At 44.0% G+C, this 12,667-nt stretch overlaps 1 protein-coding gene and 1 pseudogene across 6 annotated transcripts in view; one reads left to right on the top strand and one right to left on the bottom strand.

The window, feature by feature from the left end:
* Positions 1-1,664, bottom strand: part of LOC116558343 — a 2,001-nt pseudogene extending 337 nt beyond the window's left edge. The window contains exon 1 of the transcript XR_004271962.1: positions 38-1,664. The product of XR_004271962.1 is annotated as a UPF0428 protein CXorf56 pseudogene (transcript). The remainder of the gene's footprint in view (positions 1-37) is intronic.
* ERLIN2 (ER lipid raft associated 2) overlaps positions 1-10,329 on the top strand; it is a 20,282-nt gene extending 9,953 nt beyond the window's left edge. For 3 of the 5 annotated variants that reach the window (XM_032288250.1, XM_032288249.1, XM_032288246.1), the window contains 6 exons: positions 2,435-2,508; positions 2,668-2,726; positions 3,274-3,365; positions 4,193-4,282; positions 6,025-6,104; positions 6,499-10,269. In XM_032288250.1, the coding sequence (XP_032144141.1) occupies positions 2,435-2,508; positions 2,668-2,726; positions 3,274-3,365; positions 4,193-4,282; positions 6,025-6,104; positions 6,499-6,699 (596 nt within the window). In that variant the 3' untranslated portion in view covers positions 6,700-10,269. Of the gene's footprint in view, positions 1-2,434; positions 2,509-2,667; positions 2,727-3,273; positions 3,366-4,192; positions 4,283-6,024; positions 6,105-6,498 lie in introns of all 5 variants that reach the window. The other 2 variants (XM_032288247.1, XM_032288248.1) reach the window with 1 other exon arrangement.
* The last annotated feature ends 2,338 nt before the right edge of the window (positions 10,330-12,667 follow it).

The following is a 12,667-nucleotide window of genomic DNA, read 5'->3' as shown; positions in this document are numbered from 1 at the left end:
AAGTTTGCACAAATAGACAAAAAATAGTACAGAAAACCTCAATACAGAAAAATTCAGAGAAAAAGCCATCTTTTAGAAAGCAGGTCAAATGGACTCAGTTAAAGACCTCACTGAATGTAGGAGAACCAATGGGAAACAACGTAAAGCCTTCTGCTAGAACATAAATAGGAACCAGTCTATGTAATCAAGAAATTATTTTGCCTCCTGATGTAAATGCTTGCCTCCAGTCTAGGGCTCAGAAAAAGGCCTGGTTATTTGAACTGGTTGTCAATCAAGGTCCCCTTCATTTTCGCTTTCTTGGCTTCCAGTTCAGCCAGCTCTTGCAGTCGCATCTTGCTCATGCCTTTGCGCTCCAGCTGTTTTTCAATCACTTTGGCATTCTGCGCATAGGAGTCAGCAACTTCCCTAGCCTCAATCTCTTCTTCCTCTTCATCAATGGTAGACACAGTGACAGAAGTGAACTTGCCCATGTCTTTGGTCCATTTGGTCATCATCACCTTCTTAGGAGGCTCTTGTTTCTGAGTATATACGTTCGTTTTCCCAAAGGCCTGGCCAAACTTGACTAATGCTCCATCCACAATGAAGGTAACGGGAGCGTTATTCGGCTGGGATTGGTAGAAGAGCAGCAGTCCACACTTTGCACATTTCTTTCTGTACTGTCGTTCAGTGCCTTCAGGTCTCCGCAGATACACAGTCTCCTGGCCTTCTGTGTTACAAAACTTACGGGCATGTTTGGCAGCATCAATCACACGGGACCGGTCCCGGGGCCTCATGGGCAGTTTCTCTAACTGACAGTCCAGCAGTAGGACCATCTGGCCGCACAAACAGTAGTACACATGGAGGGGCTTCTCGCCATCATCATATTCCTCCCGGTCCCGAGTGTCAGAGCAGACTACTGACCGAGACACTACTTTCGGCATGGTTCCCAGGAGCCGCCTGAAAAATCTACGCATACAAGAGGGTCGCGCCGAAATGACGTCACGAGCGCGCCGCGCACCTTTCCCCTGCGGCTACCTTAGTAATGGGACTTAAATGGCCCTTATCCACATTTCCGTAACATATAAACATCGGTATTACTAAAACACCTTGCGAAGTATTCCACATTTTCTCGGTAAGCTACTAACCCAGGGCCACAGCTTTCCACCTTGACTGAGATATAATTTGGTCTGATGAATGACGTGTTATTAACTTATGGAGCACACAGGCCACTTTGGTTGACATTCTATTTAAAATATGAAATGTAATGTTTAGTTCTAGTTGTTAAATTGGTTGACCCTTAGCAGATGGGAGGTGCCGACTTTGGTGCTCAGAGGCTTGTGAGAGCACATCCTATATGTAGAAACGTTACCATCCCTTGTTTACTGATAGTACTGTCTTAAAATCCTAGCAAAGCCCAGCCATTAAACAAGCTTGTTATTTTGGCTACTAGCCAGTTTCCACGGGCCTCCGTTTTGGCATCAGTAAAAGGACAGAGACTTTCTCTTCCTCAGAGGCTCTTGTTTGGGCACAGGTGACCACAAAAGGACCACTTAAAGCTGACAGCAGCTGACAGTGAAGGAGAGATGCAGTGTACAAGTCCCAGTCTGGTTTCACTCAGTCTTTTTCTCTAAGCTCCTCTAGGATCTTACCGAGGATCTCATGGGCAGAGGCAGGAAGAGGATTCTAAATCTTGAGAAGCCCAGGCCAGAGAAGACAGCTTTCATGCTGCTGTTCTGAGACTGCAGCTGGAAAGGAAGGGCGGGGGGTGTAGTCAGTTACAGCTGTTCCTACATTTGTCTGTAAAACAACTCTTGTGAATTCCAGACAAAGAAATAAGGACCAAAGCAAACAGCACATCAAAAGCCTGGGGCTCACTTCCAGAACTGTAAATTTTAATTTTCCCCTTGTGTTGTTTGATGGAGTTCCTAATAGAAACAGTCTTCCTTGGGGCTCTCCTTGATGTCAAAGTCTGTTTTTCTTTTAGAAACTTCTAAAATTACTAGATTTAATATGCTCAGCTCTTTCCACAAAACCTAAATAGCCATTCCACCTTCCTTCGTTGTGGAAACTGTGAATCTTCCTTCTCTTTTGCTGCTGTTGTCTAGGGAAGGGCTGCTGCCTCGTGCAAGAACTGTTCTAGAATTGGTGTCCTTTCTTTTTTTTTCCCAAGTTCATCCCCTGTAGGGCATGGTTAGTATTTTCAGCAACAAAGGTTGAGTTGTATCTTGAGGCACAGAAAGAGGATGCCCTATCATTCGCGGTGTAGAGGGCTGTCTGTTCAGGCTACTACGGAAGTTGGGCAGGGCATCTTTAGATTTGTGGGCTTTGATAAGCACCCTCGCTCAGGGAGGTACATTCTTGAGCTGATGATTGAGTTTGTACTTTACCCTCATCATGCCCTCCCTCATCTAGAAAGTGTAACAACTCCTTTTCCTCTGTCTTTTCTTTATTCCAGATCAGATTGATGAAAATCTCAAACTGGCTTTGCAACAGGACCTGACCTCCATGGCCCCTGGGCTGGTCATTCAAGTAAGCATTGCTGCATGGGAGCAGCCCCTCTCTCTCTGACACTGCGTCCCTTCTCCCAAGGGATGTTCTTTTTGTGCAGGAAGATCAAGACAGTGGGAGCTGTGTGTGTCCTTCACTACCCTCACTTTCCCATCAGCTGCTGTTTTAATCTCTCTCCAGGCTGTGCGGGTGACAAAGCCCAACATACCGGAGGCAATCCGCAGAAACTATGAGTTGATGTGAGTATACCCTCCACCTGGGCTGTGACCACCACTGCCTCCCACCTCCCACCTCATCCCATCCCAGAGGTAACCGAAGCTGCCTGGCTTCTCGGTTATCTCCTCGCTAGAGGATTTGCCACAGCCCACTGCACTGTAAGATTGGGCAGACGTGTCACGGCCACGACTGGGGCTGCCTACCTGTGATTGAGAACCCCAGGAGAAGCCCTATAAAGCAACAATGCTTTGAAAAGGGCCAGGGGGCCTTGTTTGTATTCAGTGACTCATGCCCAAGGGGAAGACAGAAGCAAGAGACCAGTAAGTGGACAGGCAGGTGTACTTTACTAAAGTAAATTACATTTTATTTCCCACAAATGAGTTATTTGGGAGAAGAGCTGTGTTACTGTCGGGGGAACAGATCAGCTTTTACCTAGGCCATGGAACAGCCTTCCAGGAGGAGTAGGAAATGGGAGTTTGCCTCTCTTCAGCAGAAGAGTTCAGCTTCTTCTGGGGACAGTGAAGTTCCTGAGTTTTTCGTAGTGGCCTCACGGCTTTGTTTCCTCTTCAGGGAAAGTGAGAAGACAAAGCTGCTCATTGCAGCCCAGAAACAGAAGGTGGTGGAGAAGGAAGCAGAGACAGAGCGGAAGAAGGCACTCATTGGTCTGAATGTGGTTCTGTGATCCCCCTTTCCAGGCAGAAGGGCTGGGGGTGGTGGGAAGATGCAAGGAGGCTGAGGCCTGCTGAGACCCCATGGTCCTCCAAACCACTTCCACAGCGGAGGAATGGCAGGTGGACTCCCAGAAGCAAAGTTGAAATTGTCAGATCATGGCCACAGGGAATGAGTTTTGAGTTTCCGCTTACCTCTTAAATGAAAGGAGCCCTGCCTGTTAATTCTTAACTCATAATAATAATGGCTAATACTTAATTGAGCCACATACTTTCCTAAGCACTTAATACGTGGGTTAACTCAACCGTCACAACCACTTTGTGAGGTAGGTACTGTATTATCCTTAATCTTATTTTATCAAACCAAAGCACAGAGGGGTAAAATACCGTGCCCAAGGGCATATGGCAATAAGGGATGGAACTGGAGCTCCAACCAAGAACACTTGCTCTAGAAGCTATGTTCTTAGTCACCGCACTGTATTATCAACAACAAACCTGACCCCTGTCTGCGCTGAAGGGCCAGGTAGAACCCTACTAGAGTACTTCATTCTTTAGAATATTCCTTTGGGAGACGTTCCCTTGTGAAGTTAGGGCTCATTCTTACTATGTTGGGCCCAGGTCTCCTTGGTTACTGCCTTGTGCTTATGGAAGGGGACTCTGCTCACTGGCACATCCCACTCTGCCCGTGTGTGCCCTCACCGCCGCCCTCTGGGGGCTCTTCAGCCGAGCTGGCCCACTAGGACACTCAGCTCAGGGGAAAGGTGAAATCAAACTCTGAAATGTCAGAACCCTAAGTCTTTCCTCACTGTCATTTTTTTCAGAGGCAGAAAAAGTGGCGCAGGTGGCTGAGATCACCTACGGGCAGAAGGTGATGGAGAAGGAGACTGAGAAGAAGATTTCAGAAATTGAAGGTAAGCAGAAGCGATGCTCGTGCCTGCGTCCTCCCCAGACCCCGCCCTGTGGCCCGTGGGTGGGGGAGCTGTTGCCTTTGCCCTTTAACCGTGCTCTAGGATGGCATGATCTCTGTGCAACAGCAGCTTTCCTCCATGCAGAGACTTGAGATTTGAGGCGACTGTGGCCAGACCCGCATCTGTTTTCTACTTCAGAGAGCGTTCGTTCATTCAGCAAATGTGGCTTGGGTGCCAGTATGTGTCCAGCATTTTGTTAGACGTGAGAAAAAAAAAGTCCCATAGTCCCTGCTGTCTTGAAGTTCCCAGGCTGGTGGGGCCTTGGAGCACTGGGAGCACACTCAGCAGCTGGCTCTCCCCCATGCCTTAGCTACCCCTGCTCCAAAGTTGGTTGGCACCATGCTTTTGGGCTCAAAGTCTGTTCTCCAGGTCTGTATAGATATCAAGCCAGGTTTGAAGAAGACAGATTTTCAGCACCAGTCACACAGGAACTGGAGAGAAAGGTTTTCTTTGCTGGCTTTTCTGAATATCATTCACCTTCTATTCCTGCTCCTAGGCCTGTACCTCCTTCCCACTGCCCACCTCTTACTTGTTGGGTTGGCTTATGTCAAGCAAATTCCAAGGCAGAACTGGAACCTCAAGGCCCAGCTTCAGGCTACAAAGTGTTATGTCCAATTATACTCATTATGGGGCCTGTCAGGCTTTGCAGGGCCCCATAGAGGAGCCAGTTAGGATTTCACAGATCAGCAGCTCCTCATTAGGGAGCTCTTAGCAAAGCAACACGTTTTTATTTCTCACAAATACCTGTCGTCAAGTGCTCAGGCCAGCTGAGGGGGCCCCACAGCAGCCAGAACCCTGGCTGGACTGCAGGCTTCGTCCACGCAGGGTCACACTGAGGGCATGCAGTGAGAACCCACCCACAGACTCACCTTTCTCCCAGGCTTGCTGCTGCAAATATCACTCACATGAGGCTGGCCTGTTTCTAAGACAAGGGGATATGTATCAAAAATTTTGCATCAGCTTGACAGAAAGCTAGTCTCAGAGCTGATTAGGGAAGAATATGGCTTGCACAGTGGAATTAAATAGGTCTTAATCAAAACATGTATTGGTCTGGCCCATGGCATGTAATTCTCTCTCAGACTTGTGCCAGCTTAATCACTGTTCATTAGGACCTTTTTGAAATGATTGATGGAAAGAAAAGGGAAATGAAGTTGGAGAGGGACTGAACTACGTTATGCTCATTGCATTCGGTTCTCGGGTGGATCCACCTCTGGCCGTACTCAGAGCTGCCTTTGAGCTTTCCTTGCTTTTGCTGTGTAGCACCAGAGGGAGGAGCGGAAGGCTCTGGCCTTGAGCTTGAGGCAGGATCCCACTGCTTTGCTTCACAGACGTGGATCTTCAAAAGAAGGAAACAGGTGGAGACAGGAAGTGCTTCTGGCTAGCATTGCTTTTTTCCATAGTACTGTCAATGTGTATGTTTGGGCCACAGACACAGACTTGCTGTCCCTGTTATCAGGAGATGCGTTCAAAGCACTTTTTCATCTTGGTTGATCCTTACAGCAACCTGTACAATAGGGGAAAACACATTTAAAGCACAGAAGAAAAAGCAATCTCCCCAAGGTCACAGTGGCAATCAGGAGCGAAGTTCCAGGGACCAGAACAGAGTCTTCCCATAGCCTCTGCACTTCCTAAAAAGAACTCAGTTTTAGCCCTTCACCAAGTTCACTGCACTCCTTCCCTTTCAGACGCTGCATTTCTGGCCCGGGAGAAGGCAAAGGCGGATGCTGAGTGCTATACTGCTATGAAAATAGCCGAAGCCAATAAGGTAAACACCCTGCACAGCTGATAAAGAGGTGTCTTCGGGTCTGGGTCTGTACTGCTGGAGAGTTTCCAGCGTTGAATGCCCACCACCACCCAAAGGCCTTCATGGCCAGAACGGAGGATGCCTGTGCTGTGTGCAGGTACTTCCCTTCTCCTTGGACGTGCCTTGTTAGAAGTTTAGTTTTGTGTTAAACATGAAAACTTGTAACTTTTGCAACTCTGCTCGCAGATCTGAGATGACTGTCTCTTATAGAAATGTAACAGTGAGACCACAAAAAGTAGGTAGGGGCATAAATATTTGACAGAGAACCTCGTCAGAGGAACACTGAAGGGCCATCACCCCCCTTTTTCTCTAGTACACTTCCACCTAAGTCTTCCATGCTTTTTTTTTTTAACAGCTGAAGCTGACCCCTGAATATCTGCAGCTGATGAAGTACAAGGCCATTGCTTCTAACAGCAAGATTTACTTTGGCAAAGACATTCCTAACATGTTCATGGACTCTGCGGGCAGTGTGAGCAAGCAGTTTGAGGGGCTAGCTGACAAGCTAAGCTTTGACTTAGAAGACGAACCCTTGGAGACGGCTACTAAGGAGAATTGAAAAAAACTTTATACGACTGCAAATGATACTTAAGCAGATCTTTATTTTTTAAGATGAATCAGAATGTTCCTGCCTCCCCCACTACCTTCTTTGACTGTCTTCAAGTTACTGTGGTGAAAAAGAAGAAATGAACTTAAATCTACTCCCCTTCCAGGGAAGGGAGGGTGGGGACTGACAATAGGGGGTTTTATTTCAGGTAAGCAGTTTATATGACTTCCGATAAGATTTGTAAACCATGGGCTTGACCTTTGACCTCGAGACACTAATTTTATCCTTTGAGGCTGGCTTAATTAGGGATGCTATCATTAAGGGAGGGGAGAAATGTAGAGTGTTGCCTCCAACTGATTTGATTTCCCTTATTTGGGAAAATGTAGTCCAGTATTCTCACCCCTGCCTCTGAGGTGGGAGATGTCTGTGAGTGAGGCTCAGCAACTGAGCAAATATGTGCTTGTGAGTTTGCCAGTAGAGCTGTGGAGAAACAGCTGCAGAGAATGTTCGACCCTCCTGGCATTTTTGTGCACGTGTGTGTGAGTTATTTTAGAGGCATGCTTTCCTGAGCCCTCATAAGGAAGTACTGGTGCTAGGTTTTGCAAGATTTTATATACACTTTGCTCCTTGCCCTAGGGCCCAGAGTGGTGGTTTCTGACTATATTTCTAGAGTCAGAGCTTGAACATCACCACTCAGTTATTTCTGCAACTTTTCACCTATCCTGTGATTTTTTTTTTCTTCTCAAATAATCTGTTCGTTGGTTCCACTCAGCATCAAGAAGACAGTGACAAACAACCCAAGTGTCTTAATAGCTGCTGGAGTAGGATCCTTGTTATCTCTTAGCCACTGCAGGACCTGCCTGACAGATTATGCATGCACCTCGAGATGAAGCGTCTTTCTATTGTAGAGATTCTGCCGTGAAGAGGTCTGACCCTGTGTGCAGCAGGAGGAATGATCAGTCAAGAGATGTCCTGGTCTTAATGCCTGTGCCTTGTGCTGGGAGTGGGTCTGGCTTAGTGATAAAAGGACTCTATTCACTAAGTGGCCTGTGTTTTTGACACAGGTCAGACAACGTTCAGTCTCCAGAGACAGCTGTGTGGAGCAAGTCAGAGTTCACGCCCAAGTCCCCGGGTTGGAATGGCTGTGCCAAAATCCATTCAAAGGGTTTTATTTTTCATTACTAGCTCAGAAAATTTTGAGTCACCCTGGGAGATTCAGGATGGGGAAAGCAAACTTGAGCAAAAGGTTTTTCTTATATCCTAAGATTAGGGTGGCAGGGAACATCTGACCTGTATAGCTCATGGGTTGTGTCTAGAATTAATTGGAGGGCAGCTATCTGTAGTTAACTTGCAAGCATATAGGTGCCCTCCATGACCAGCTCTGGCTTAGGACTTGGCCCTGTTATGAGCTAACTCCCCCACAACTCCTACTGTACCCCTCTTCCCTAGGTGAATCTGTGAATGGGCCTTTCTGGCAGCAATGCCTGCCTTATTTTTGGGCCCATGCTCAGATTTCTGGTTTAAGGAATGGTCCCAGAACTTGGGCCAGCTTGCTCAGGAGTTTTGGGAGCCTTGAGCCTGCCTAGAAAGACACAATGTTAGCTCCCCTTACTTCAAAGTTGCCCTTCTCTGTTAAATTCCTGGGACTTTCAGTCCTGGACACACTTTTTGCAGGCAACAAAATGTTCCTGGGAGTGATGGATTTTAATGTGCTCCGGAGTCCTTTCAGAAGGGGTCATTTCCCTTGGCCAGGCATGGTGGCTCATGCCTGTAATCCCAGCACTTTAGGAGGCCAAGGCAGACAGATACCTGAGGTTAGGAGTTCGAATCCACCCTGGCCAACACAGTGAAACCCCATTTCTACTAAAACTAGAAATATTAGCTGGGCGTGGTGGCAGGCACCTGTAATCCCAGCTACTTGGGAGGCTGAGGCAGGAGAATCGCTTGAACTCAGGCGGCAGAGGTTGCAGTGAGCCAAGATTGTGCCGCTGCACTCCAGTCTGGGTGACAGCCAAGACTCCATCTCAATAAAAGGAAAAAAAAGAAGGTGGTGATTTCCCAAGACCAGCATAGGGGGTATCCATTTAAAATACATTCATCTTCCTCCTATTTCTATGCTACTTGTTAGGGCAACATGACATGCCCAGCATCCCCACGTATATGTGTGCACCTTCTACTCTGAGCTTTTGCTGTCTAGGCCTCAGAAAACACCAGTTCACCACAATAGAACCAGGAGCAGGGATAGCTCAGCTTTTCTGAATAGGATGCTTTGCTCAGATCTTAACTTGAGGGCCTCTCCAGTACTAACATCCTTCGATAGCTTGTCCCGTAACCACAAAAGAGCCTCAGGAGCGTCAAGTCCTGCTGCAGCTGCCCCGCCCCAAGTTACTATCATTTCATCTTTAAACAAAAAATATGTTGTCGTACCCATTAGTGTCAATCCAGTGGTTGTCTCTATCTGTCTAAATAGCAAAATCATGGAAATCAGCCGTTTCCTTTGTATAGGACAACTAACCCATCTGTCTGTATGATTTTGTTTTTAACACTTACTAGAAAATCTAATCTTAAAACATTTGAATTCTAAACATGTAAAATGTGAGAGCCTGCAATTTTGTAGACAGTGAAGTAATGGCTGCTATTTATAAATGGAATGTCTATCAAAATTAGTTTATAAAATTCAGTTTTTGTAGGATTATCCAAGGAAAAATCACCTTGATTGAATGTTTCTCACTCATTAAACTTTGCAGAAGTAATTCATATTCAGTACTGTTTTTAATCACTTTTTAAAATATAAGGACCGAATGTTTGCAAGGAAACCAAAGTTTATTAATAATTTTTATATAACTAAAATAAAGTAGATATGGAGGGATCTATGATTATATAAAAAGGGAGGGTTCCTGAAGGAATTTTAGCAATATATTGATCCAAGAAAAGGAGCTGTTTTATAAATGATCATTCACTGTTCCTCTGGTTCTATGTATCTTTCAAAACATACCTTTACTATTTAAAGAGAGTAAATAGTGAAAGTAAGATGGTCATACTTACTGACTTTATTTAAGTTTGATGGAGATAAACTATGTCTTAGCTAGTGGCTACTGTGTCTGTGAATTTAACAACTACTTCTTTAAGTCCTATTCAGGAGGGTTCTAGCCACTGCTTTTTTGTTGTTTCTAGCCACTGTTTTTTTCTCGTTTCCTTCTAAAAGAGGTAATGACCAATTATTTTGTGTTTGTGTTTCCATTCCTTTTTATTTCGCTTTTGTGTAGACTAATGACTGCATAGTCAAACTACTACTTTCATAGAGCCCCAAGAACTTAATGACCCCATTTGTAACTGAGAAATGCCTCTTGTTTTAGTAATCATTCTGTAAATGATACTGCTGGATTGATTGCCTTGGGTTGATAGCTGGAGGAATTGTTTTGGATAATACTAACAGGCCCGTGTGAATTTATGTCTTAGTTTTATTTGCAATCTTGCTAAGTAAAATGAGTCTTTGTGTCTACTTTTTTATTAAAGTGAAATACAGCAATAGCTAATATTAGGATAGGTGACATAAAGAAATAAAACATCCCTGACTAGTGAGTTAAGTACAAGATCTCTCTAAAAATGTATTCAGATGAAAATCTGTCCCCATTATCCATAGAGAAACAATAAAAAATGAATTTGTGAACACAGCATAATTCTTGTTAGGTACTAAAGAGATTTATCATTTTAAACAATTTACACACCACTGCAATTCTGCTCCAAAGGGCAGAGATAGTTTCAATTGACCCAAAACTCATTCTAATATCAGTTCAGTGGAAGAAATCCCAGTCTTTACTCCGGAAAGCTGCCCAGCTTAGGGCTGCCAGATAAAACATAGGATACCTAGTTAAATATTAATTTCAACAATGTATAATTGTTAGTATAAGTATCATATGTCCCAAATACTGCATGAGACATACTCATACTAAAGTATTTGTTTATGTGAAATTCATATTTAACTGGGTATCCTGTGTTTTTACTTGGTAAGTCTGGCAACCCTAGCCCAGGCTTTCTCAGGTTTTTCAACGGGGCTCCCAAGCTTTCTCTATGGGTTTGAGAGCCTGCTACACAAATAATATGATCTTAGCAATTGAGTAGGTATGTTAAGAATGTAGTTACTGGAGTCAGACTGCAAAAGTTCAAATCAGTGCTCTACTACTTCTTAGGTGTGTGGTCTTGGATAAGTTTTTTGACCTCTCTACGCCTGTGTTTCTTCATTTATAAAATGGGTTGAGTGGCTTATGAAATAATGCATATGAAGGGCTTTCACACTGTACTTGCATGTATGCAAAAACAACTTATTTTCAATCTGGAGAAACAGGCTAGAAAACACACAGCTATTAAATGGGAACCACTAAGTAGAAAGCCAAACACGTGAAAAAAATGGAATCAGATTACAAATAGGACAGCACATAGAAGGGAATGATATGGCAATGCGGCAAACACAGTATTTAGGATATGTACCTCTACAAAAATGCAGTGTAGAAAGTAACCTGGTTTAAAGAAAGAAAAGAACCGGGTTTGGCCCTGTTGAGAGGAATTGTCCAGTTCTGGGCTCCAGTTTTAAAAAGGAAAAAATTTGTAATCCCAGCACTTTGGGAGGCAGAGGCGGGTGGATCACGAGGTCAAGAGATTGAGACCATCCTGGTCAACATGGTGAAACCCCGTCTCTACTAAAAATACAAAACATTAGCTGGGCATGGTGGTGCGTGCCTGTAATCCCAGCTACTCAGGAGGCTGAGGCAGGAGAATTGCCTGAACCCAGGAGGCGGAGGTTGCGGTGAGCCGAGATCGCGCCATTGCACTCCAGCCTGGGTAACATGAGTGAAACTCCGTCTCAAAAAGAAAAAAAAGAAAAAAAAAAAAAAGGAAAAAATTTGAAGAGGCTAGAAAGAAAACAAAATGTTAAAATCAAAAAGAAAAAAAAAATGTAAGAAATAAAGCTCATACATTGATCCCAGAAAAGGCAGAAGGGAAATTTAATGACTTCACAATTATAAAAGTTACATAATGGTAGCTAAAAAAAGGAAATTCGCTTGAATAAAGGAGTATTTTTAAATAATTAAGATCAGGCTTGCTAAAGCTTCAAATGGGGAGCAGTTATTACCTGCAAATAGAAAATAAATAGTCTTCTCTGATGGTCTGCAGAAATTGGGAAGACTGTGCTGTTTGGGATGGTTTCAATGTCATTCTTTCTGTATGAAACCTCCCTAGGTCTTCCCTAAGTCAGGTTTCTAGAGTCTATATAGACATTTCAAAGGCCAGTTGTGACAGCATGTTTGCCAAGGGCTTGCTGCCATGGGCTACTCTACCTGAATTCATTTAAACTGGGATATGGCCATTATTTCTCCATTTCTCTGTAGAGCTAAGTAACCAGGCAACAGTAATTTTCTATTTTATTTTTTTATCCCCCTCAAAAGAATCACAGTAGGCTCAGAAGGAAACACTTTAAACCCATATATGATATGTTTTTATCATAATTTGGTTTTATTCCAGACTATGAGAGTGTTTTAAAAGCTTGATAGCATAAGCATACTAGATTTTAGATTGTTTATAAAATCTGTTTCTCTGGGCAGTTGGCTTTTTCATCTTTCTCTTTTCCCCTGTGTCCTTGCAAATTATTGGAGCAATTCAAAGACAATTACTGGTTGTCTTTAAAATCATGAAATGATTTTGGACTTGCATTTTTCAAGGATTGGGTAGTAGGGGAGGATGAAAGGTTAAATTTGATGGTTGCTGTCCCAGGAAGAGGAGGAGAAGAAACTAAAAAAGAAAATAAGGGAATAAGCGAAATAAAATTAAAAGTACAACTAAGAAGAATTTGGAATGTGAAATGACCGTGGGACTGGGGGCACCATGATCTTTTTGTCTCCATTTCCATTTTCATAAGATCACAGAATGTCAGAGATGAAAAGTATCTTAGAACTAAATCTTAGAAATAAATCCACAATAAAGC

This window comes from Sapajus apella, unplaced genomic scaffold (genome assembly GCF_009761245.1).
Source record: "Sapajus apella isolate SASKATOON/1434 unplaced genomic scaffold, GSC_monkey_1.0 scaffold21, whole genome shotgun sequence".
Lineage (NCBI taxonomy): Eukaryota > Metazoa > Chordata > Mammalia > Primates > Cebidae > Sapajus > Sapajus apella.
This window is presented reverse-complemented; position numbering and strand designations above follow the sequence as displayed.